We start from the raw sequence: 25,542 nt of genomic DNA on the forward strand, positions 1-25,542 counted from the left end.
GCATTGGAATTGTTAATTTAGGTCCCTCAGAGGTCCCTGTGAGATTCCATGAAAGCTCAGAAGGTACATAATTTAGCTTTGACATGGAATGGCGGAGGAAGCAGAGCTGAAGAGACTTCCAAAGGAGGTAACTCATCAGTCAATCTTTGAATGATGAATAATGAGGCAAAGAATAATGAGGTGGATGGGAGATGGGGCAAGATAACTTTGTCAGATGTAAGTTTTCTAGTTCTGAGCTGACAATACCACCAGGCTTTCTTAACACCACAGCTGGGAGTAAATCTCAGAGTACTGCATCCTTTTCTTATATCATTTTATGCATTAACAGGAAAACAGTCTCATCTGTGATGCTGGGGACAACCTACAACCACACAACGGAAACCCCTGCCACCTTCTTCCTTGTGGGAATCCCAGGTTTGCAATCTTCACATCTTTGGCTGGCTATCTCGATGAGTGCCATGTATATCATAGCCCTGTTAGGAAACACCCTCATCTTGACCATAATCTGGATGGATTCCACTCTACAAGAGCCCATGTTCTGCTTCCTCTGTGTTCTGGCTGCTGTGGACATTGTTATGGCATCCTCTGTGGTGCCCAAGATGGTGAGCATCTTCTCCTCAGGAGGCAGCTCCATCAGCTTCAATGATTGTTTCACTCAGATGTATTTTATCCACGTAACCACAGCTATAGAGACAGGGCTGCTGCTGGTCATGGCTTTTGACCGCTATGTAGCCATCTGTAAGCCTCTACACTACAAGAGTATTCTCACGCCTCAAGTGATGCTGGGAATGAGTATGACCATCACCATCAGAGCTGTCATATTCATGACTCCATTAAGTTATATGGTGAGTCATCTACCTTTCTGTGGCTCCAACATGGTTCTCCATTCCTACTGTGAGCACATGGCTGTGGCCAAGTTAGCATGCACAGACACCACGTCCAGTAGCCTTTATAGTCTAATTGGTTCTTCCATTATCGTGGGCTCCGATGTGGCCTTCATTGCTGCTTCTTATACCCTGATTCTCCAGGCAGTCTTCAATCTCTCCTCAAAGAATGCTCAGGTGAAAGCATTAAGCACGTGTGGCTCCCACGTGGTGGTTATGGCTCTGTACTACCTACCTGGGATGGCATCCATCTATGTGGCCTGGCTAGGGCAGGACATAGTGCCTTTGCACACCCAAGTGCTGCTAGCTGACTTATATGTGGTCATCCCACCTGCTTTAAACCCCATTATCTATGGTCTGAGGACCAAACAAATACGGGAGCAAATATGGCGTTTGCTGATGCATTGTCTCTTCAACCACTGCAATCTGAGTTCATGAACACAGTCTATTCAGGTCTTGAGCATTCTAGCCTACTTCAAATATGTCTTAGAGATCTGAGGAGATGGTTTGGCTCATCTGGTGCCATAGGAGTTTTAAGATGAAACTGTAAAGAATATCCTAGTGTAACTTTTCAATTTCTAGCAAGAATGTGAATAAAATGGTTAATTTTTTGACAATATGTTTAATGGTTTCAATCAACTGGTATCTGAATTAGAGACAAATTTGGGCAGAAAAATAGATTTGGGGTTTTTCTTTCCTTAGCTTCTGACCCATATTTCCAACTTAATATCCTACCAGTACCTCTGCAAGAGAAGCCGTTTGTTCTCCCCACACCTGGCTAATTTGACCGGAATTGTTCATTTCCTCATGTGATTATATGGAAGCAGCTATTAATATATGACTCTGTCTTCTGGCCCATTGATAAATCCATTCAACTTGGGCCATGTGCTCACCCCTGGTCTAGAGTCCTTCTCCAATAAAAATGGATTCCAGTTTATCTCAGATGTAAATTTGGGATCACTGATGGTGGCCATTTTTCTAACACATGAACTTGGAAAGAGAAATGTATTCCATAGCAGAAGCAGCAGATCTATAAGATGGGATGAAGAAACTGAGTCTCTGGTTTCAATTTATTTTGGATACTTGAATATACCTTTATAATTAAGTTCTGTAAGATCCTGCTATATCATTTTACTATATCCTCATTGTTAAGCTAGTTGGAGCCAGCTTAACATAATCATAAGCTTTTTATTTTTAAGCAACAGAGGCCAAGGCAATGTGAGTTCTCTTTTGGACATTTTTCACTTTCTTCCTAGTAACTTAACTGTAGACACAAAGGAGAGGAATCAAATATAAAAGGTCTTTCTTCTTTTGAACACCTCTCAGGAGGTGTGCTCTGGGATGAAAAGGTTAATAGAAAACAATAGCAATATTAATAATGAAGCTGAAATGTCACTACTCTTCTCCAGCTCACCAGGTAGTTGTTTTTATATTTTACCTTTTCAGAAAGTCTTAAAGTGAATAATCAGTATAAACTAAAAAAAAAGTTTCATATGTAGGAGTACATATATTTAACTCTGATACATTTGAAAATCTTAATAAAAGATAATTTCCTAATAGTGTTGATAACAATTGTATCTGAATATTATATCTCCTTTCTACTGATGGAAGAACCAATGATAATTTATAGAGGGTATTAAAATAAAGGATAGCACATAAGATTAACATGTTGTACATATTTAAAATATATACCCAATAGATCTCTTTTAAAAAAATTATTTGAATTTAGAGACAGAGGGAGGGAGAGAGAAACATTGTTTTGTTGTTCTACTTATCTATGCATTCATGGTTTTTTTCTTGTATCTTGTATGTATCCTATCTGGGGATGGAACCTACAATCTTGGTGTATTGGATGATGCTCTAACCAACTGAACCAGCTGGCTACGACTACACAATAGATTTCTAACTCAATAATTTTAGGTACTATTAGAACTGCAGTCTTATAATTATCATTCATGTGATAATTCTTCCAAAAAGACATGCTATATACACACCTTTTGCTAACATCGGACTTGTCTGTCTACTAGGATATATTCTGTTTCTGAATACCAGTGGAGCAGAAATCAGCCTCTAAAAATCTGATAATGGCCCTAACCGGTTTGGCTCAGTGGATAGAGCGTCGGCCTGCAGACTGAAAGTTTCCAGGTTCGATTCCAGTCAAGGGCATGCACCTCGGTTGTGGGCACATCCCCAGTAGGGGGTGTGCAGGAGGCAGCTGATCGATGTTTCTCTCTCATCAATGTTTCTAACTCTCTATCCCTCTCCCTTCCTCTCTGTTAAAAAAAAAATCAATAAAATATATTTTAACAATCTGATAAGGCATTGAGCTCCCAGAGTAGTAAAAAGAAATTCTCCTCCTCTTGCAACCCCGTAATATAAAAACAAATCAAGATGAGGTGGTTAAGCATATTTGATAAGATTTCTATTTTGAAAAGTCACACTATTCTTTCTTCATAAGCAAACCAAAGAATTGACTGTATTTGATAGAAAGCAACAAAGGCACAGTCTAGCTTGCACCCAAACCAGAAATGTCTTCACAGCATTTCCTTTAGAAGCCTACCCAACAGCTTTGTTTCATTCACGTTAGTATTCCCTAAAACTGGGATCCACTGTTGGCACTCAACTCTTTATTGAACTATATCCTTTCCAAAGTGGACTGGTTCCCTTCAATGGCTATTCCCCCAACAGAAAATCCTGTGCTTTCCCCAATACATTCAGTTACAACTCCTACCCTATCACATGAAGCAGTGTGTGCTCATTTAACTGGTGCCTGTGATTCACAGCAGACTCTCAATGTTTGCTTTTAAGACAGTACAACCAATCCTGCTTGAAAAAAGGTAGACTAAATTTCCTGTGAGTTGTAAACCCGATTTGCCCTCTGTCTCTTCCTTTTGCAGAACTCAAGCACTTCACCCTTTTAGCAGCCTTTCCCTTCAAAGCTCAGGCACTGCACCCCTTGGTTTCTGTCAGTAAAACAAAAATAGGCAAATCTCATGCCTGAACCCTGCCTTGTGGTGAATTATCACATCAAATTGGAGGTGCCAGGGTAGACATTTTCAGGGGATATGCAGGCACTCTACCCTCCACATGGCTATCTGCCTCTTCCCCTTCCAGAACACTTTTATAATTATTCATCAAATTAGTTTTTGAATAAGATTAAAACTAAATATCATCTGGTCTTTCATGCCCCTGTGAGGCAAGGGGAGCTTATTTTTGCTTTGATTCTAGGAATAAGATTGAAAGTTCCCTCACTTGTTTATCAACACACACACACACACACACACACACACACACACACACACACACACACACTGCTAGATGGAGGGTACAATGGTGAATCAGACAAATAAGGTCTTGTCTTCATGGGGTTCTTGGAAGATAAGTGCACATAAATACCCTAAAGAAAGGGGTTTTCATATGCTTAAAAACTCCAATCTTCTTGCCTGGTCTTAACAATCAGAAAATATGAAATAAACGGCGTGACATCATTTAACCTGTAATTCTTCTAACAAGCAATCATAGCTCCAAAATCGGCTTATAAATGAAAAAAACAAAAACAAAAACCCAAAGCCCCCAAATAGTACATAACAAATTAAGCCATCCCACTCCTTAGTTCATTCTAGGTTTGATTGAATTGATCAACTTTTCTCTGACCCTTCCAAGGATTGTCCCAATAAAACAGTAAAAGAACAATACTGACTTTTCCCTAGCCTCTTTTGCTAAGTGTCTATGGACATCTAATGGGAAGCACTTCCTACAGATCTATTTCTCAAGTCTATAAACAATTCCCCAGGCACACTACCCTCCACATGGCTACTTGTCTACCTGCCGCTTCCCCTTCTGGACCACTTTGAGTCTCCCCCACAAAAAGACACAGAGCCCCTCAACTTCAGGTCAGCTCAGCACTTTGCCAAGACCAGGTCGGGTGGCTTACTAGTCCATTCCCCTTCTGCTGATGCTTAAGAAGTGACTTGGAAGCGTGGTGGGCAGAATGAGTTTATTTCTCCATTTTGGACTTTTTTACCTCTTTCTTTTATTAACAACAATTAAAGTAGAAAGACAGTTTTTGCTATTATTTATTACAGGAGTAACTTTGCCTCTGTCCATACACCACCTAGTATCTTCTTTGCTGCTCATTCCTACCCCAACATCACTACCTTCACGTCTAAAGTACATCAGAAGTTGTGTCTTAAGTCATGGTGACGATATGTGATGTATATGTTGTAGCCCCTCGCAATAGGCAAAGCCATGAACTCTTCATGCTAGTCTTGCAGTTCATTTCTAGACCCAACCTTCCCACATCACACTCTTAAGGCCTGCAGTGAGTTACTTTTGCCACACACAGCAATCACTCATGTGTCAATAGCACAGACACACAGTCTTAAGTTCCCCTTCACTATATATACTGCTCCCAAACTGGCTTTCTGTGCCTAGTCCTACTCTTTCCCTCACACTGCCTCCCATTTCTCCTTCTGCCACAGATTTAGAGAAGACAAAGGCAGGGAGAATGTTATGTAGTTACCAGAACGATTCAGACTCCCTTTGTGACACAAAAAGATCTAAACTTTAGCTCAACTAGCTTGTGGGCAAGTGAGTCTTTTTCCTGGGCATTTTGTTTTTCATTTTAAATTATCTCGTCTCTATCCTGCGGTCACAGTCCCAATTCTAATCCAAACAAGACAAACGTACAACAGATACACAGTATATTACAATAGCCCAGAGTTTGCCCTGGTAGGGCCACGTTCTGTCTAAAGGGCTCTGGACTGTGAGGAGAGGCCCTGAGACAGAGGCCCTGCTGTCAGATGCTGGCCGAGAATGTGATAGGAAGGTAACATGGGCAATATTCTCAACTTGCCTTCCTCTGTCCCTGAGAAAGGAACACAAGTATGGGATGGATCTGAGATCCTCACAACAACCCTGTGAGGTAGGAGAGTATACAGCCACTCCACCCATTTTTCCAGAGGCTGAAAAATCTTTCAATCGGGTGGGAAGTTTCAGACCCAAATGTAATGAATGACATGCAGACACGTGACCTGAGAAGCAAGTCTTGCCGATCTTGTTTCATTCGAATGTGAGAAATACGTTATAATCTCTACAATCTTCTTTCAACAGCTCTACGAGAAATAACTTGCTCTATTAAGGCCATCTCAGTTTTCTCATCCATAAAGTGAAAATAAAAACAGGGCTCACAAGTTTTCTGATCCTGTCACTCAAAGAAGGGCAGGGCCAGGACACAAGTCTCCCTGTGTCTGAGACAGTGGTGTGCCCAGCTCGTGCTGAGGGATGTGACAATGCTCATGTGACGCAGCCTAAGCCTCACCTCCTTCACATGAGTGGTTTAGAGAGAGATGCAGGCTGAGGAGCAGCAGACCACGGGGCCAGGCAGAGGAATCCCAAATTCTAGGCTCAACTCAGTTTCAGGGAACCCTTGTCAGGGGCGGGGCCCTGTAAGACCCCTGGGGCCCAGGTGAAATTCCGAGGCCTCACGCTGGACGGTGGGTCTCAGTCCTCTCCGTCCAGGGAGCAGATGGCCAGAGGGGCGGTGTTGTTGGCACCAATACTGTAGCAAGGACTAAAGTAGGGCAGGAGGCGCCCAGAAAAGGGGTGGTGGGGGAAAGTGAAAATGTGGGAGCCATTGTCGGTCACGTTGTAGAAGGAGATGTCCTGGGCCTCATAATCCAGGAAGACACCCACCCGCCGGGGAGGGACTGGCAAGGGCAGGAGGGGGTATTCATCCGTGCCTGCCCGGTACTCATTGCCCTTCCTCAGCCTTATCACCCAGAAGCCATAGTTGGGGGATAAATAGACCACCTCCTTCCGGTCGACATCTTCCTTACACACTCCCAGGCCCCATTCAGACCTGTCTCCCACCTCCACCTCCCAGTAGTGCCGGCCTGAGGAGATGCACTGGCTGCCCAGGACGATGTTATAGCGGTAGAATCTCTCAGGATTGTCGGGCAGTTTCTGGTTGGTGTCTCCATAGTGCACGCACTTTCTGTCTTCAGACACGATGAGGCGGGAATAAGCAGTGTCTGGATCAAGGCGCACATCAGCTAGGGAAAAAGATCCTGGTTGGCAATGCTGGAACAGAGCGAGGGGCCATGGGCGAGGTCTCTCTGATAAATACAGCCCCGGGTTTCTCAGTGATGGGTGTGAGTGGGGCTAGTTGAGGCATCCAGAGAACACTGAATGGTTTTATTTTTCTGGGCGGGCCCCTCCCACTGCCCATCACAACCTCTGCCAGCACTCATTACCTGCATACGTCTTCAGGATCTCTCTCAGGCCCGGCACCCGACAATCTGTCTTCAGTTCCAGGGAGACTGGTTCTGGCCGCTGGAAGCTCCAAGACTTGCTCCTAATAAAGGAGGGGTAAGCCTTGGGTCAAGGAGCCATAGCTCGGCCACATGGACCTCCTGTAGTACAGGGAAGAGGGGTTGGCAGGGAGGTGCCATTCCCCAGCATCAACAAGCAAAGCTGTGATGCTTATTCGACTGAGAGGAAGGTTTGTGGCACAGACAGAACATTCACCTGATACGGGAAGAGGAACAGGTGTGCCACACTCAGAGCTTAGAGACTAATGGACACGCCTGTAGCGTTTTTTCCTCCTTGAGAGATCTATCTGACACCACATATTTTATAACTTTTCTGAGATTCTTATTGGTAACACTTGAAATGAATCTGATTAAATACAAAGAAGAAAAAAGAAAGGTGAATAAAGCTGCTTTGGCCAATGCAAGGAAAGAGGGAGAGGATTATGGAGCAGCCCCTGGTTCTCTACCGCATGGGTCCCTGTTCCTTCCCCACTTCTGGCCAGGCCCCCCTCGCCCCCCTGGGTCTGCCGGGGGCTCCAAGGATGGGAACGTACCTGTTTAAGACCTCCCGAATGCCCTAGAAGGAGAAAAAAGTGCAGCGCGTGAGTATCTGCTGTTCCTTGGAGGGACCAGACAGACACTGAGCGCTGGGAGGGGGTTTCTCTAAGGGCAAGGGAGGCGCAGAGCAAGGCTGGAGAGAAGGTGTACAGAGGTGAAAGGCAGAAGCCTATGGGAGGGGAGGATAGGCTAAACTGGACTGGCTGACTCTCAGCTCTCTGGCCAAAGGAGGACTGGTATGATGCCAGAGCTGCCTGAACACCGCCCCACCTACCTGCCTATAATGGGTCAGGTCATCCAACCAGCCAGGGGCAGGAGAAGTGCGGGGCTGGGGCTGGGGGACGGCTATGGATGCACTCACCTGCAGCATCCAGCGGACAGGCCTCTGAGACCGCTCTTCCAGCTCTGCGATCAGCCGGCACAGGACCCGGCTCTGCTGGATGAGTGCATCGTGATTCAGCTCCAGTTTCTGTCTCGTCTCCCTCTCCTCCCGCTCCAGGCTGGCGAGAGCTGAGGCTGCCTCTACCTCCAGCTGCTGACCCGGTGGCTTGTGCTTTAGTAATTGCCGATACTTCTCAAACTCCCACACGATACTCTGTTTTCGGGTTTCCACCTGTATCTGCACAGCCAGGATCGGAAAAAAGCAGATATTGTTCATGCAAGAGTCACCAGGGACTGTGCGCGCACACACACACACTCTGGAATGTTTTGGTACCAACTGTATGCCTGGCATTGTAGAGGCCAAGATGAAGGCTACTATTTTTCTTATCTTCTGTTCTCAAATGCTTCTGGGGCCCTATTACCTATCCTTATCAACTCCAGTAGGGCCCAGGATATTATCTTGGTACTATGTGCTCTAGACGATTTCCTATTTTCAGAACAGTATATGCTATTTTCAAAATAATGACCAGAGCATTACACTTGAGCCTCTAAGGCAGTGTAACAACTACACTGGTAGATGCTTTTGCTTCTTACTGGTATTATCTCAGTTCAATATGTTGTTTTTGACTGGTTCAGTGTTACCTTCTGTTGATCTAACGTTCTGATAGTTGGGTAGTTACGGCCTCAAGTTTATTTCAGAGGTGATTTTCCAGTGTATGTGAGGTGTGTATGAGGACAGATGAGGGCACTAGGCCAGAGGTTATGCCTACATCACAATCAAGAAACTGGAATGAGAAGTACATGGCCTGCCTAGGGCTGCACAACCTGTGGAGGAAGCTGGTATGAGGATCCCTGGCTCTGACTTCAATCCCCACATTCTGCTTCAGAGAGATGAGGAAGTCACCATGGGCCAGCTCCAGGACAACACCAGAACCACCCAAACTCCTTCCCCAGGCGGCAACCTGCCTTCCAGGTGGCAGTTCGTTTCCTCTCACCAACTTCCAGCTTCCAGGCCTCTTCTTGCTCTTTCCTCAGGTGTTCCAGAGCCTCGTGGAGTTTCCACTGAAAGAGATAAAAACCTCAGCCGGGTTGATAACGAGGCTTGCTAGGTAATGGGGAACCAAGTGTCCCTCAGGTGATGAGCCAGAAGGAATGCTGGGAGCAAAGGGATGCCAAAGAGGGAATGGAATCCTGCCCTCATGACATCCAAGGAAGCTCTCGTTCTGAGAATAATTTCAACTCCCATAAGTCTCTAAGTTTCTGCGGAGTGACTGAAAACGTCTGTTTCCAAGCTTGCCAGAAGACCTCCTTGGACTTCCTATCCATGCCTCTTTGTACTTATCTTCCACATTACCCTCTGGTCTCCTAAAACCTTCCTATTCAAAGTGCGGTCCAAGTGGGCCGACAGCATCAGCACCACCTGGAAGCCTGTTAGAAATGCAGAGTCTCGAGCCCCACCCCAGACCTCCTGGCTTAGAATCTGAATTTTGGCAAGAATTTGGGGTGGTTCAAATGCTCATTAAAGGTAAGGAGCACTATCCTAGAACACTCATGCAAGAGACTACTACTGAAAAGCATCAAGTATTCTGATGATGATATTAACCATTTTGTTAAAAAGTTACCAAGCGCCACACATACGCTTAGTACTAAATATTCATTCAGTACTCAACCCCTTGAGACTGGTATTATCCCCGCTGTACAGAGAAGAAAACTGAGGCTGAGAGAGAGAGAGACATACTCAAAGCTATTCAGCCAGTAACTGGTTGGGCTGGGACTTAACACTGCTGTGTAACTCCATGCCTATGTGATACTGTCTCTCTATTCTAATACGCTCAAAACAAAATGAGCAAGTAAGTACTTTTAATTTTGTAGAAATTCTTCTCACATAGAAAAACAGCTAATTCTGGGGATTTGTCTTATACTCTTACCTTCTAATCTCAACTTCCAGAAAGAAAATCAAGACCAGTATTCCATCAGTCATTGGCATAATGATTCTGTAAAGATATGTCAACATGGACAACTGAAGAAAGTATAAGAAGCTAGAAGTCGATGAAGGTAGATTAAAAAAAAGGAATAGCAGGTGTGTCAGAGATGACTCCTCCTGCAGTCCCCCCACTGGCCCTCCCCCCAAAAAAAGGCTTGAAAGAAGAGAAAGAATACTGGTCCAAGAGCAAGACCTGAGTTGTATCCTTTGACCTTCCTTTAACTAACTTTTAACTAACTTAACGTCAAGTCAAACCTAAATGACTCAGCCATAGTCTCTTCCAGCTCCAAAACCAATGATCATGATCTCAAATTTCTAAGCCTCAGTTTTGTCTATAAGACGAGGGGGTTAAAGTGACCCACACAATGTCAAATGACTATTTGCGGCATTGCTAGGAGTTTGCAGGTTCTGATAGCTGAAGCCTTGACTACCCCATACCAGATTCATTCTCAAGGCACCAAGAGCTCCAGCTAAACCAGACTGCGTCTCCATCAAATTCTCAGTAAGGAAGCATCTTTGGGTTAGGCATTAAGCCATTTTGGGGTTGGGGATGGGGCATGGAAGTGGGAGGGAAGGAAGTCAAAGGAGGTCATTGATGCAAGGAGCTGTGGCTCACTATCAGGTCCCAAGGCTCTGTAGGCATGAGGACCAAAGGAATCAGTTCTCATTTTATCTCTGGGGCCACTGGTCAAGTTCCTAATTTAGACATAGGGGCAGGGAAGAGACTGAAGAAGCTAGCCTCAGCCTCCCACCTTGTACTCCCAGGCGACATCCTCCATGGGCACGACGCTGTGGGCCTCATGCTCAGAGGACCGGCTGCAGGTCTCACATGTGATCAGACCATCCTCTTTGCAGAACATCTTTAGCTGTTCTCCATGGAGCTCACACACATCACCCTTCAGCCGCATTCCTGGGTGCAGGCCTAGCAGACAGACTTTTTCTACCACGTTCGCCAGCTGCCAATTAGGCCTCAAGTTCCCTGGTTGGACAGGAGTCCGGCAGAGGGGACATGTGTAACCCCAGTTCTGGGATTCCCCTGGGACCTCCCAGAGTCCAGCGAGACAGCTGTGGCAGAAGCTGTGGCCACAGTCAATGCTCACGGGCTCCCTCAGGTAGGCCATGCAGATGGGACAGGCCAGTTCTTCCACGACGGCTTCCACCAGCGCTGCCGGATCCATGGCTCCTTTTCACACCCTCCTGGGAGCATGAACAAAACCAGGTGGAGGTACTGAAGGCTGAGAAGAAGAAAAGAAAAACAGGTAAGAGGCAAATGTAACAGAGGAGCAAAGGGATCCATAAATGGGAAAACTAATGTGTGGAAGAAAAACAAGTTCCTCCTTTCCATCCTTCCTCGGTCCTTTATTGACCCTGCTTATTAAGCACTGGCCTTCCCAACTGAAGTTCTGACCGGGCCACATTACTCACACCACAGAGGGCCATCCGGGGATGCTGGAGCAAGCGAATGAGGGGAATTCTCACTTTTCATTCATTCAGTCATCTCTGACCCTCTTCTGGGGTCATGAGACCCACCTCAATCATGCTCTCCAAATCAGCATTATTCCTCTTGAACTTGGATAAGGTCACAAAAATGGGATGTTTCAGTGCCTAAAATAAGGCCAGAAATATCCCTAGTCTCACTCTGGGGTATGTTTATATGTATACTTAGATACTTTAAGGGGCAAAAAGAGGCTATGCCAGAAACCCATTGCCTACATGCTCAACTGGTTTCTTGTGTTGCACACTAAAGTGTAAAGTACAAGAGAACTAGCAATCCTTGCCCCACACCCTGTAAATCCCTGCTCCCTTCTCCACACCATTCATAGAGATGCTGACACTTTCCTCAGCCTTCAGTGATGTTAGAAGGAGAAATACAACAACACCCCTTGGCAGATAAAAACAAAGGTCATCTAATGTTAATCAAACCCATATGATGAAGTCACTACCCCAGCAAGAAATCTGAGATTTTTGCCAGGGCCCCATATGGGTAAGTAACCTACACAGCCAATGGCGTGTTCTTGGCACGGTTGGCAATATCTACTCGTTCACTTTGCAGGTCTGTGGTAGTAGCTAGAGTCTGTACATGGAAGAGCCATGTTGGTCTTAGTCACTGCTGTATCCTCAGCACCTAAACAGGACCTGAAATGCAGTTATGACTGAATAAACTTTTCTCCAATCAATAAACCAGCTAGACATAGGAAATAGTTCCTAAACCCAAACTGCTTTTATAATTTGTTAGAAAATCGAGAGCATATATTAATCATAACAGCAAGCACTCCTTGAGCACTTACACTATCCTGAGCATTTTACGTGGGCTAGCTTAGTTTATTTCACAACCTTAAGGAGAAACCGTTATTCTACTGTTCTCATTTTATAGATGTTTGGCCCTGGGCCCCACCATTCTATATTGGGCAAATTACTAACCTCTACACTTGAAGGTATGATAAAAGTTCAAGAGAGAGACATCACTGTGGTTTCGAGTAGGGCAGTAAGTCTTCCTGGAGGTAATGAAGCAGTAAGTAGATTTTGCAGGACTCTCCGTTAAAGGCGAGCAGGTGGTCCAGCCTTCTCAATGGCCTCCCTGTCTCCAGCTCCCCCCCCCCCCACCCAACACTACCAAACTGTGGGATCTAGTACCCTGAAACCTGTTTTATGAAATCACTGACCCACTGAAGAGCCTATCCTGGTTCCCCAGCACCCAGGAAGCTCTTGTTCTTCATCCTTGAAACAGCACCTGTGTCCAGTCAAGCAGAGAGAAAAACTTCCACACTTTCCTACAGACAGACCCCTGTAGACTTTCCTGGTCATTCCACCCCACTTGGGTTCCTGCTGTTCTCCCAGCGTGAAATGACTTCTCCATGATCCTGTTCTTCACATCATTGGACATGTATGTGGTTATTGTCTTACTTGCCCACTAGAAGTTTCAAGAGGATAGTGACATCATCAATTTTGTTCACGCCTACATCCCCAAGGCTAAGAACAATGCCTCCGACATTTTTTTAATACGTAAGAATCAAATGCAACTGTTGAGGTCCAGCTGATCCTAGGCTGGAAGTGGGAAAAGTGTCAACATCCTCATCTAAGACAAGAGGGGCACCCAGAGCTCCCACAACACAGGTTGAGATCTATGATTGAAAGCTACCAAGATCAACAGAAGAATAAAAAAAAAAAATAGAATGGAAAACTGGAGAGAGTAGGGAAGTGAGGGAAAGAAAGAGCAAAATGATAAATCAAGAAATGCGGGGTAAGTATATTACTTACATTTAGTAGGGCCATAAAAAGATTTAAGCATGAAAAAGTTAAAAGCGGTGGCCTCTGTAAAAAGGATTTAGAGGTATTGCTCTTAGGATGTGAAGCCTGCTTCACTGTTTTCTTTGTTATACATAAATTACTTCGACAGAACTTTATTAAACATTTAATTGCTTCGAAATTGCCTTTGGCAGGGCGGGGAGTCAGTCTGGGGAAGACCTTGGAAGGGAGGGGGCGGAGCTTGGAAAGGCTTTGCTAGGAGGGACCTGAGTGGGGTGAGGGGTGCGTGGAGGCGGCGGTCTTCCGGGTTCGAGCAGAGGGGCGGGGGTGGGAAACCCCAGGGCGCGGGGCGGGGCCCCAGGGCAGCGGCAGAGTGAGGAGACCTGGCAGGACCCCTGGCTTCAGAAGAGGCACGGCTGTCTCCCCACCTTCCCCCTTAGACCGGACTAGCGCCCCGCGGCGACCGCCGGAAGTGGAGCTGCCCACGGCCGCGTGTCCGCAAGGTCAGAAGCGGCTGGACCGCAGCACTTACCGCCCGCGGGCAGACGGTCCCCGCAGCCGCCGGCTCCTCGGCCTCTCGCCGGCTCTTCGGCCAGTCGCCCGCCCTCAGGCCCCGCCCACAAGGCCGAAGCCAATGAGCGGCGGGCAAGGGCCCGGCGCCGGAATTCGTCCAGCCGCATCTTTGTGGAAGCAGCCAATCACAGTCAGGGACAGGACAACCCTAGCCAATCGGAGGAGGGGACGGGCCTCGGGACGCCTCTGGGCATGCCTGTTTTTTCTCTGCTGTCTCGGTTTTTGGGTCCCTTTCCCAGCTCAGAGCCCTTAGAGCTGGGAAAGGGCCGGGGAGGCTGTCGCCGGACGCATCGAAGGGGGTGCTCTCGGAGGCGGGCGCCCAGGCTCGGTGTTAGCGGAGGCCCGGTTGGTTCCCGGTCCCAGGAAGCACTGACGGGCCACGCTTCAGTCCTAGCTGACCAGCGGCTCCCCAGTTCCTTCCGGGTGCCGAGGCCTAGTGCTGTTCATGTGCCAGTTTCCTGTGTTAAACTCCCCAACATGTGAGGTCAGCCATGCTTGGCTCAATGACGCAATCTAGCGCAGGGCTGGGCACATGGCGGGGCTCTGCCGTTTGCAGCAAGACGAGCGACCTCTGCTGGCTCCAGGCGGCGGATCCTGGGTTCATAGTACCCCCTCTCCCCCTCCTGTTTTAGCAGGCACTTTTTCATCGCGATTGCTGCCACACACCTAAAGTTAGAAGCGGATACTGGGAGCTGGTGGAGTGAAGTGAAATGGATCCCTGGGCACAAACTGTCATTAAAAAAAATTTAAAATAAAGTTTTATTAAACAACTGATACCCCTCCCTCACCCAAACAGACACAGACTTATATACAGACATAACAGCTTCTAAAGGGAGTGCATTGGATTTTTCTTTGGACTTCCTGCACCTCGTCCTTTTCCTGATATTTAGGTGTTTACTGAATAAGCAAATAAAGGCACATCCAATCTACATGGAAAATAACAAGGAAATCCTCCAAGTGAAGCTCATTTCCATCGTTTGGATTTAAACTCTTTGGGTCCTCAGGCCAATGTCAGGGCCCAGGACATGGTTGAAATTCTGAAGGGTGAGGCCCAGAAAATTCCTGAAATAAATGGGGGAGGAAAAAAAAAAAAAAAAAGAAAGAAAGAAAAAAAAGAAGAAGAAAAGAGGTAACTGAGTTTTGAGCTGGATCTTCCGTTTCACCTGAATCTGGAGAAATGGCTGCCATGACAGAATAGGGAGTGGATTCATTGAAACAAGCCACTTTAAACATTTATTGAACACCAACTTTTTGCAACACTTTGTGCTGGATGCTGGGATTACAACTGAGGCACACAATCTCTGCTCCTAAAGAGCTCAGGATCAAATTGGTTGTGTTACAGGGCAGTAAGGAGCTCAGAAAATTCCAGGGCAAGTGGAATAGGGAAACCGAGACAGGAAAGTTAAAACAAGGCCGAACAATATGGGCAATTTGTAGCCAGTTTATAAATAAGCCATTATTTTCCCCAGACAAGGACACTTGAGAGCAAATGGTTAAAAATCTCCCTAAGGAGAGCATGCAGAAAAGGAAGGGGAAAGGGAAAAAGGGCCAATTTTACCCCCTAAGCAGAAAATCCAGCCGTTTCAAGGCTTGACAAGATAAAATGGCCAGGTGCTTCTCATGAAATCTGGGAAGGCTACAATATAGTAAAAAGGGACCTTGATAATTAATCTGTGTCAAAATATTCAGCAGAGGAATTCTGAAACCTATAGATAGAAGGATTTTGAAGGTTTCAGGTATTACATTTAATTATTTAATCCATTTTGAGGTTATTTTTATATATGACATAAGAAAGTGGTTCAAGTTCATTTTTTCTATGTATCTTTCTAGTAATCATTTACTGAAGAGACTGTCTACTTCATTGTATAGTCTTGCCTCCTTTTTCATAGATTAATTGACCATATAAGTGAGGATTTATTTTGGGCTCTCTATTTTGTACCATTGACCTATATACATTGTATTTGTTTTTATGCCAATACCATACTGTTTTTTTAATTGAATTTATTGGGGTGACATTGGTTAATAAAATTACATAGTTTTCAGATACACAATTCTATGATATGTCATCTGTATATTGATTGTATTGTGTGTTCACCATCCCAAGTCAAGTCTCCTTCTAGTACCATATGTTTTGATTATTGTAGTTTTGAAGTATAATTTGACATCAGGGAGTGTGATACCTTCCACTTTGTTCTTTCTCCAGATTTCTTTGTGCTATTTGGGGTCTTTTGTGGTTCCATATAAATTGTAGTATTAAATGTTTTAATACTGAGAGTACCATTGGTATTTTAATAGGGGTTGCATTGAATCTATGTATTGTTTTAGGTAGTAAGGACATTTTAATAATATTAATCCTCCTAACCCATGAGCAAGGTATATTCTTCCATTTATTTGTATCTTCTTTAATTTCTTTCTTCAATATCTTACAGTTTTCAGAGAACAGTTTTTTCACTTTCTTGGTTAAATTTATTCCTAAGTATTTATGTTTCTGATGCAATTGTAAGTGGAATTGTTTTATTAATATCTCCTAATTATTCATTATTTATGTATAGAACACAACAGATTTCATATATTAATTCTGTATCCTGCTGAATTCATTTATTAGTTCTAATAGTTTCTTGGTGGACTCTTTAGGGTTTTCTATACTAGAGTATTATGTCATCTGCAAATAAAGTTTTACTTCTTTCTTTCTAATATGAATGCCTTTTATTTCTTTTTCTTGTCTGATAGCTGTGGCTAGAATATTCAATACCATGTTGAATAGAAGTGATAGTGATAGTGAGCATTCTTGCCTTGTGAAAATATTGAAACAAAATATAGGGATAGAGTATTATTTTAAAAGCTATACCACGGTCTACCTTACTCAGTATTCTTATTACTCTAACAGGTGAAACACTGTTTGAAAAGTTCCTTTGAAAAATAGCCATTTAAAAATGGAACCGGCATGGTGCTTGATGTTGCTACCAAAAATGTAAGGGGACCTTCCCATTAAACATGTCTCAATTGAAGTAATAGAAATGTGAGTTATGAGTGAACATCAACAAGAAGACCAATAATTTCTGCATTAAGAGTGAATTAAAAAGGAATCTATAAACCTCCTCCTTTAAATATGCACATCATCCCGCCCCCCACCAAAAAGGGGGATAAGATTGCTCAGAGGTATGAAAAAGTCAATTTCATAATGTTAAATGCTTTCAGTTAAACAAAAGGAAAAGAATAAAGTGGTTCCATCAAGATTAGGAGTCAGGAAAGATCTCCTTAAGCAAGGAAGTTTAAACAGACACCTGAAGGCTAAGTATTAGAACAGGGAGTAAAATTAATGTCCTTCCGATGGGTAAAAATATGTGAAAGCTGAAAGGCGAGAGAAGGCTTGGCACATTGTTGCCACAGGATAATTTTGGTACATCTCGGACTCCGTATGCAAAAGGGAGGTAGGCTTGCTGGTGATGGGATATAGACGTACACAGAGGTGATTCATGGAGGCTTTATGAGCTGGGGTAAGAAGTATGATGCCTAATGTTGTTACCAAAACTTTTCATTCTATGTCACTGGGAAGACACTGCAGACTGATTTGTGCTTTGAAGGTCGCACTGGCCACACTGTGGAGAGTGAATCGGTAGGAAAAATATTCAAGGAGGCTGGCCAGTGAACGAGTTATTCTGATGATCTAGGCAAGAGCTTATTTTGGCTTGAACTGGAGTAAAGGCAAAGGAGATGGAGAAAAATAAATTCATGAGCTATCCAGGAGGAAAACAAAGACAACTTGATGATTTTTTAAAATTATTTTTCAGTTGCAGTATAATTTCAATATCATTTTGTATTGGTTTCAAGTGTGGTTAGACAATTATAGACTTTACAAAGTGTCCCCTTGGATTATTCCAGCACCCACTTGACACCATACATATTTACTCAAATATTATTGACTCTTTTCCCTATGTTGTACTTTTCATCCTGTGACCATTTTATAATTACCAATTTGTACTTAATCCCTTCACCTCTTTCACCCAGTCCCTCAATGGCTCCTCCTCTCTGGTAGGGGGAGTTCACTGTTGGGGGACTGGGCCTACTCTCTGTGTCTTCAATTTTGTTTGCTCATTTATTTTATTCTTGAGATTACACACATAAGTGAAATCATATGGTATTTGTTTTTCTCTAATTGACTTATTCCACTGGGTATAATACCTTTTAGGGCCATTCATGCTATTGCAAATGGTAAGATTTCATTTTTTTATGTCTGAGTAATATTCCATTACATATGTACCACAGCTTTTTTATCCACTCATCTGTTGATGGGCATTTGGACTGCTTCCACATCTTGGCTATTGTCAATAACACTGCGATAAATATAGGGGTGCATATAGTCTTTCAAATTAGTGTTTCTTCGGATAAATCCCTACAGTGGAATTGTTGGGTCATAAGGCAACCCATTTTTAACTTTTTGAGGAACCTCCATACTGTTTTCCATGGTGGCAGCATCAATCTGCATTTCCACCAATAGTGCACAAGGGTTCCCTTTTTTTCTGCATCCTCGCCAATACTTGTTGTTTGTTGATTTATTAAAGATAGCCATTTTGACAGGTGTGAGGTGATGTCTCATTGTGGTTTTAATTTGCATTTTTCTAACAATTAGCCATGTTGAGAATCTTTTCATATGTCTATTGGCCATCTGTATGAAAAGGACTTGGTGCTTGACTGGATGTGTTTGGAGGGGGAGGTGAGAGAGAGAGACAAGGAGAAGGAGGAAAAGATGGCTTCTAGATTTCTGGCTTGGGCAACAGAATCATTTCTGTGACAAGGAACAGAAAACCCACACTGGGGGCACAGACTGGGACCAGAGTTTAGTTGGAGGGGCTGAGTTTGAGGTCTCTTAGGGACACCTAAATGGTGATGTCCTATAGACATTGCCATGCCTTGAGCTCAGGATGTTGGTCTGGATTGTTTGGGAGATAAAAACTATGGGAGCAGGTGATATTGCTCCCACTCCACTCATGGTTACCATGTAGAGAGGGAAAGACAGAGGATCAACCACGGTCATAGCCTTGAAGAACTCCAAGTGACACAGGTGTGCTTTCTAGTAATGTGAGAAGTAAAGGACAGAAAGCCTCTCAACTAACTCCATCTTGTTGACATTTGTGTTCAATCTCTTCTAGCTCCAAAATACACATTTTAAAACTCTCCTTTAATCTATCAATTCTTCACATATTGCTTATTTCACTGCTTCTCTTCATGTACAAAATTATTTAAAAAGTTATCTACATCCATGTTCTCCATTTCTTCCCAACATACTCCTCACTCTACTTCATTTAAGATTCTATTCCTACCAGCTTACCTCAACACTTATCCCAAGGTAACCAGTACCTTCTCTATTTTCAGTCTATAAACTGCCTGATCTCTCAGCAGCCTCTGCACTGCTGCCCTCTCTTCCTTCCAATGTATCTTCTTCCTCTGGCTGTTGTAGCACTATCTCAATTGGATTTTCTCCTATGCCAGTGGCTCTTCCAGTTGCTTTGAATAATAATAATGAGCACAAACATTCATGGAGAGTTGCTAGTATTTTATTTTTCTCTTCAAACTGAGGCTAGGAGTAGTCATGCCATTAGTAAGTGGTTGGGCTTGGATTTGGACACAAGTCTGAGTCCTACATACATTACCGTGTGTGTGTGTGTGTGCGTGTGCGTGTGTGTGTGTGTGTGTGTGTGTGTGTGTGTGTGTGTAGCGCTGGAGAACAGAAGCCGGCGATTAGTGGTTCAAGGAAGAAAGAGTTGTCTTGAGTGGAAGGGAGAGCTAAGGGGCAGCATAGTACTGTGGAATGAGTTGCTTCCTTAGGACCTTAAGGGGCTGCAACTCCCCAAGACTACCACTAGAGGGCAGTATCAATAAGCGAGAAGCTGCCTGAGCACAGCTCTGGATACCCCTGGACAGTACATTCTAAGCGTGAGTGAGAATATCCTTGTCTGTGTGTTTTCTAGTGTGTGCCCACACTGCCATTCCAGTAGTTCCGGGTCATTCCTCTTCTTCTGTCCAACCTACGGCACTTGCCTTGCCTCTAGTCTCCTGAGCTGGCCTTAGAATGGTAACATAGCACAGCCCCTTTGGGTAGAACTCAGGGCTCAGCTTTCCGGGGGCACCTGAGCAGAGCGTGGCTCCCAGGGAGCCTGGAGTAATTCACTCTTCATTATCTCTCACACTCCCTAGGGTCCCAGAAAGCTATATATGGGCGGTGGCTTTGGACAGAGATACTGTAGGTGAGTGCGTTAGGCTCAGCTCAGGTAGGGTAGGTGAGGATTGCCACAGAGACTGTAGGATAGGAGGCATTTCTGAGGAAGCCTGGCCTTTGCTGAGACAGCCCGGTTGGTTGGAGAGTCTGCCTGCTCCTACTCCTCCCAGGTCACAGAGGCCTGAATTCCAGACCTTGTTCAGGGACCTACCCAAAGAGGAGTTTCTTCAAACCACTCTGAGACCTCTTCTGAACTTCAAACTCCCTAGTTCCAGCCTCCCACCTCACTGAAGAAACAAGGCAAGCGAAATTAATTTACCCAGGAAAAATAAGTGTGGTGGTGGTGGTGGTGGTGATTGGTAATGAAGAAGGAAACTGATGGCTGGAAGGTTAAGCTGGAGCCACACTGCAAATGGCCTTTAATGCAGACCAGGTGATTTCAACTCTATCTTGAAGGCTTTGGGAGTCACCTGTAACTTGCTGACTAGAAGCCTGACATGGCAAGTTTGCTGTGTAGGTGATAGTGGCGTGAAAGCTGGATTGACACAGACTGGGTTTAAAGCCAGGAAGGTGAGATAGGAAGCACTTTTCATAATCAGAGCAGAGTGGATGATATAATGAGTTTGGGAGAGAGAGAGGGTGTGTTAAATAAGGGAAAAGGCTGTAATAGATTAATTGGTAAAAAAAAAATCACACCTGGAGGTGAAAGAGTGGCGAAATCAAGCTGGGACTAGAAGGGACTAGATGACTTGGGTCACAGAGTGTTACCATTCAGAAAAGGTTCTCTTTGGGGCAAGATGGGTATGAGGATAGGCAATCAAGTAGAAGTATGAAGAGAAAGCAGGTTATATGGGTCTGGATCTCAGGACAGAGGCTTAGAGTAGAGTGGTCTGTGTAGAGCAGTGGTTCTCAACCTTGGCTGCACATTAAAAAGAAATTGAGCCTGGGATGTTGTGGGTTCACGAGGGAGAGTAGTGGAGGGAGAAAGGTGTGCCTGTGGACACCAGATTGCACCACCAGCCACCTGGACTGATGTTCTTTCCATGTCTCAGGTGCACCTGGTTTACATGTTACACCCCAGACAAGCAGAATCTGGGTCTGACTGTTATGTGGGCCTTGAGAAATCCGGATGAAACAGTCTGTTCTTTTTTTTGAGTCTGTTCTTTCTTGGGACTAGAAAGAACAGTTTTTCTTCACCCTCATCTCCCTGAGAACTCCAGGTTAGCTTTTCCCAGACTTCTCAGATTAAAAACAAACCAGCTTGGGAGAAGGGCATAATGTTTTTTTAAAAAATATATTTTATTGATTTTTTACAGAAAGGAAGGGAGAGGGATAGAGAGTTAGAAACATCGATGAGAAACATTGATCAGCTGCTTCCTGCACACCCCCTACTGGGGATGTGCCCGCAACCAAGGTATATGCCCTTGATGGGAATCGAACCTGGGACCTTTAGTCCGCAGGCCGATGCTCTCTCCACTGAGCCAAACCAGTCAGGGCTGTTTTGTTTTTTAACTGGATTTCTGGACCCCTCCCCTGGAAATTCTGGAGTAGGACCTGGGGGTAAGTTCTCAGTAACTGCGTCAGATGAATCTATTAGGGAAGTCTGAGAAATGCTGCTCAGGCCTAAATAAAAAGTTGTCTCTTAAAATCTAATCCCAGACTCAATCCCTGATTCCTGCCCTAAATCAGATCAGAGTAGGTAACTACAGCCTGAAGCTCAAACTCTAAATTCAAACCAACTCTAACCCCACATGCGCTGGAAGAGCTGGGGTTAGTGTACATAGGAGTTCTGTGCAAGCCAGTCTACTCTGTTGGGGAAGTGGCCAAGAGCAGTGCCCCCGGTCAGCTCTGGGAATGAAGAGCTGTTGAATATGCTTTCCGAGTGCGTCATCACACACTGGATTAATGGGACCTCCAGGGAGGGATGCACAAGGAGGATTAGAGTAGAGGGAAGATGGAGTTCAGAATTAGTGTACTAGAAATACTCAGTCTTTCTCTTTGTTACTTCAGTACTTCAGTGCCCTGCCCTTATGTCCCTTCTCTCTGCTGAGCCACTAACTGAAAATGTTTCTTTTTCACTTTCATAGTTGTTGGACTTGGATGCAAAAGCCTCAGCTCTTAGGTCCTGTCATGGCTACTCCAAATGGAACCGTGGTCCACCCAGCATACTTCCTGCTGGTGGGCATCCCTGGCCTGGGACCTACCACGCACTTTTGGCTGGCTTTCCCACTGTGCTTTATGTATGCTTTGGCCACCCTGGGCAACCTGGCCATTGTCTTCATCATCCGCATAGAAAGGCGCCTGCATGAGCCCATGTACCTCTTCCTGGCCATGCTTTCCACCATTGACCTAGTCCTCTCCTCTGTCACCATGCCCAAGATGGCCAGCCTCTTCCTGACAGGTATCCAGGAGATTGAATTCAATGTTTGTCTGGCCCAGATGTTCCTTATCCATGCTCTGTCAGCCATGGAGTCAGCTGTTCTGCTGGCTATGGCTTTTGATCGCTTTGTAGCCATCTGCCACCCACTGCGCCATGCTTCTGTGCTCACAGGGCCTACTGTCGCCAAGATTGGACTAGCTGCCCTGACCAGGGGATTTGCATTCTTCTTCCCACTGCCCTTCATCCTGAAGCGGTTGTCATACTGCCGAGCACATACTGTCACACACTCCTTCTGTTTGCACCAAGATATTATGAAGCTGTCCTGTACTGACACCACGGTCAATGTAGTGTACGGACTCTTCATCATCCTCTCAGTCATGGGTGTGGATTCCCTCCTCATTGGCTTCTCCTACATCCTCATCCTGAGGGCTGTGTTGGAGCTGTCTTCTCGGGGGGCTGCACTCAAGGCTTTCAACACCTGCATCTCCCATCTCTGTGCTGTGTTGGTCTTCTATGTACCCCTCATTGGGCTCTCAGTGGTGCATAGGCTGGGTGGCCCTACCTCCCTGCTCCATGTGATGATGGCTAATATCTATCTTCTACTACCACCTGTGGTCAACCCCATTGTCTATGGAGCCAAGACCAAGGAGATCCGTTCACGGGTCCTCCACATGTTCTCACAGGGTGGCAGGCGAGCAGGTTAACCTTCCCAGTGTCCTATATTCCTACCAAATATGGGAGGACAAGGATCCTGTTCATGGTCTTGGTGTTTGGATCATCCATTCCATTGGGCTGTCATTTAGTTATCTAAATGGACCTTGAATTCTGTTTCTAGGAATGTGTCAATATATGAGAACTTATGACTCAGTCTGAACTAGCCATCCTGGAGAATGGTTACCTTAGTGGCTCTGCTCTGGTGGCCTTGCCTTATATCCCTCCTCCAACTAGAAAACATACAGTTTTTACACAATAAGGCTATAAATGCCACAGCTCAGGATAATTCCAGTTTTGATATCTGATTTTAATTATTATTACTCCCATGAACTCATGTCATTAAAGCTGTGTTGGTCATAAAGCTTCTTTTTTGAACCCAAAGTGGGATGGGGGAAGGTGATAGTAATTGAAGAGAGGGGAGGGAGATGGTAACAGGAGATGAGACAGCTCACACGAAGTGTTTACATTTCTATATGCATGTGGGTGTATTTATGTGGAAACTGCCAATGCTCATCTATATGGTCCTACTGGAGATTGCTTCTCCATAAGAGTACTGTGTATTCTGAGTGTGGTAATGAGTGTAGGTATATTTATGTGGGTGTATGTGATTTTTAGTGTGTGTGCGTGTGTGTGGGGTGCGTGAGTGTGTGTGTATACATAAGAAAGGGGCCAGTTGTGCAGTTGGTGAGTGTGATAGCTGTGATTTGGCATATATATTTCATGAATAACAGATCTGATTGCACCTTTATTGTGTTTTTGTGGTCTCTGTTATTTGGTATGTGATATGCACCTATTTGAGAATGTTGAACAATATCGTTATGAATACCTGATGAAAATGTTGCCTCTATCTTTTCTTCATATTTGTAACATGGAAAATGTAAAGTATAATATGTAGAATGTAAAATATTATATATTTGTAACAATGTGGAATATGTAATATGCATGAGTGTATGGAATGTATGGTTTAGGATGGCTATGTGATGTTTATCTTTGGGCCTATGCCTGTTGTGCATAGTACTAGTATTTGTGATATGAAATCATTTTGTGTGAAACATGTGTCTTTAGTCGCATGTAGGTGGAATGTAATATCTGAAGGATATGTGTGTACACGTGTGTGTGTGTGTGTGTGTGTGTGTGTGTGTGTGTGTATGCAGTGTTTGTGAATAATGTATTTTAAGGCATATGTCTGGTGCATATACTTTAGGATACATTTCTTTTTTGTTGTTGTTAATCTTTTGAACTCTTATTATGCTTTCTAAGAAAAACGAATCTGTTATTCCTGAAATGCTTGTATCTTCCTCTCCCTTTGTTTGTATCCTCTTCTTCTACACTGAGATCCAAAAGGAAATTGAAAAATTCTAATCATGCTTTTGATGCAGGTGATACTTAGAGGTCATGGGTCTCGCCATTTTTCTCTTGGTGAATAGGTACCTCTTTACTGATTCTTACCTTTGTGTTCTCACTAATCTCATTTTCTCTCTTCCTATCCCTCATCAAACCCTTTTCTTAGAGCTCCTCTCGATGCCACTTGAAATGAAGCCTGATAAAACTATAAATGTTGGACTGCTCAAAGATATATGCATTTCTTAAAAAAAAAAACTTTATTGTTGAAAGTATTGCTAGTATATATGTCCCCTTCCCCCGGCCCACCAACCCCCTCCAGACCACTTCTGCCCCCCACCCCAGGCCCTCACCACCCACTGTCCACAGGACACATTTCCTTTGTATGGTAGGTGTGGATTATATGGCACAAGAATGAGTACACTAACTGGGTTTCTGGGCAGTGATTATCGAATGATGTCTCTATGTATTAGGAGTGGCAATAGGAGGTTAAGGTCCTGATTATGGAAGTAATTTCCAAATCTGAGAGCAATCTCAAAGGCCCAGTTTCGTGGCCTGGGCTCAGCATGAGTATGGCTCAGCCTCTGGAAGTGACAGAAGAGACTGCTTCCTCTTTACATCTTTTCATAGGCCAGACCACACCTTCTTTTTTCTGATCGCAGGATTTTAGGTGCTTATGTTACCGCTTCCCATCTTTCCTCCCACATTTTCTGCTCTTCCTGAGGTATTGATCTCTCTAAATCCCTGGCCTCCTGCCTCAATATCAGGTCCCAGTATTGTCTCCTCTCCCTTCCTTTTCTTGCTGGTCTACCAAACATGTTTAAATGTCATTGGTTCTAGGGAGGTTCTCTCAATCCCTTTGGGGCAGGGGTTGGAGGGCACCGATATGAGATATTGTAAAGACTCTGGCATCTAGAAATAAAAAATGTTTACATTGATGAAAAAATAAAAAA

The 25,542-nt window shown here is 44.5% G+C and overlaps 3 protein-coding genes across 4 annotated transcripts; 2 read left to right on the forward strand and 1 right to left on the reverse strand.

The window, feature by feature from the left end:
* The first annotated feature begins 298 nt into the window (after positions 1-298).
* Positions 299-1,322, forward strand: LOC118664730 (olfactory receptor 52I2-like). Its single transcript, XM_036325195.1, has one exon. The coding sequence runs from the start codon at positions 348-350 to the stop codon at positions 1,320-1,322; it is 975 nt and encodes a 324-aa protein (XP_036181088.1). The 5' UTR covers positions 299-347.
* Positions 1,323-3,284: 1,962 nt separating this feature from the next.
* TRIM68 (tripartite motif containing 68) lies at positions 3,285-13,987 on the reverse strand. 2 transcript variants are annotated; one of them, XM_036325194.1, is made up of 9 exons: positions 13,897-13,915; positions 12,782-12,849; positions 12,540-12,613; positions 10,871-11,353; positions 9,101-9,196; positions 8,115-8,372; positions 7,750-7,772; positions 7,139-7,239; positions 3,285-6,937 (listed from the first exon to the last, which is right to left on the reverse strand). In XM_036325194.1, exons 4-9 carry the CDS (start codon positions 11,294-11,296, stop codon positions 6,387-6,389), a joined length of 1,455 nt encoding a protein of 484 aa, XP_036181087.1. In that variant the 5' UTR covers positions 11,297-11,353; positions 12,540-12,613; positions 12,782-12,849; positions 13,897-13,915; the 3' UTR covers positions 3,285-6,386. The 2 variants fall into 2 exon arrangements, with proteins under 2 accessions (XP_036181087.1, XP_036181086.1); XM_036325193.1 differs by lacking the exons at positions 12,540-12,613; positions 12,782-12,849 and having other exon boundaries at positions 13,897-13,987.
* An 8,267-nt stretch (positions 13,988-22,254) lies between these two features.
* On the forward strand, positions 22,255-23,238 carry LOC118664299 (olfactory receptor 51D1). Its single transcript, XM_036324274.1, has one exon. The coding sequence runs from the start codon at positions 22,255-22,257 to the stop codon at positions 23,236-23,238; it is 984 nt and encodes a 327-aa protein (XP_036180167.1).
* The last annotated feature ends 2,304 nt before the right edge of the window (positions 23,239-25,542 follow it).

Source organism: Myotis myotis, unplaced genomic scaffold (assembly GCF_014108235.1).
Source record: "Myotis myotis isolate mMyoMyo1 unplaced genomic scaffold, mMyoMyo1.p scaffold_m19_p_10, whole genome shotgun sequence".
In the NCBI taxonomy this organism is placed as follows: Eukaryota; Metazoa; Chordata; class Mammalia; order Chiroptera; family Vespertilionidae; genus Myotis; species Myotis myotis.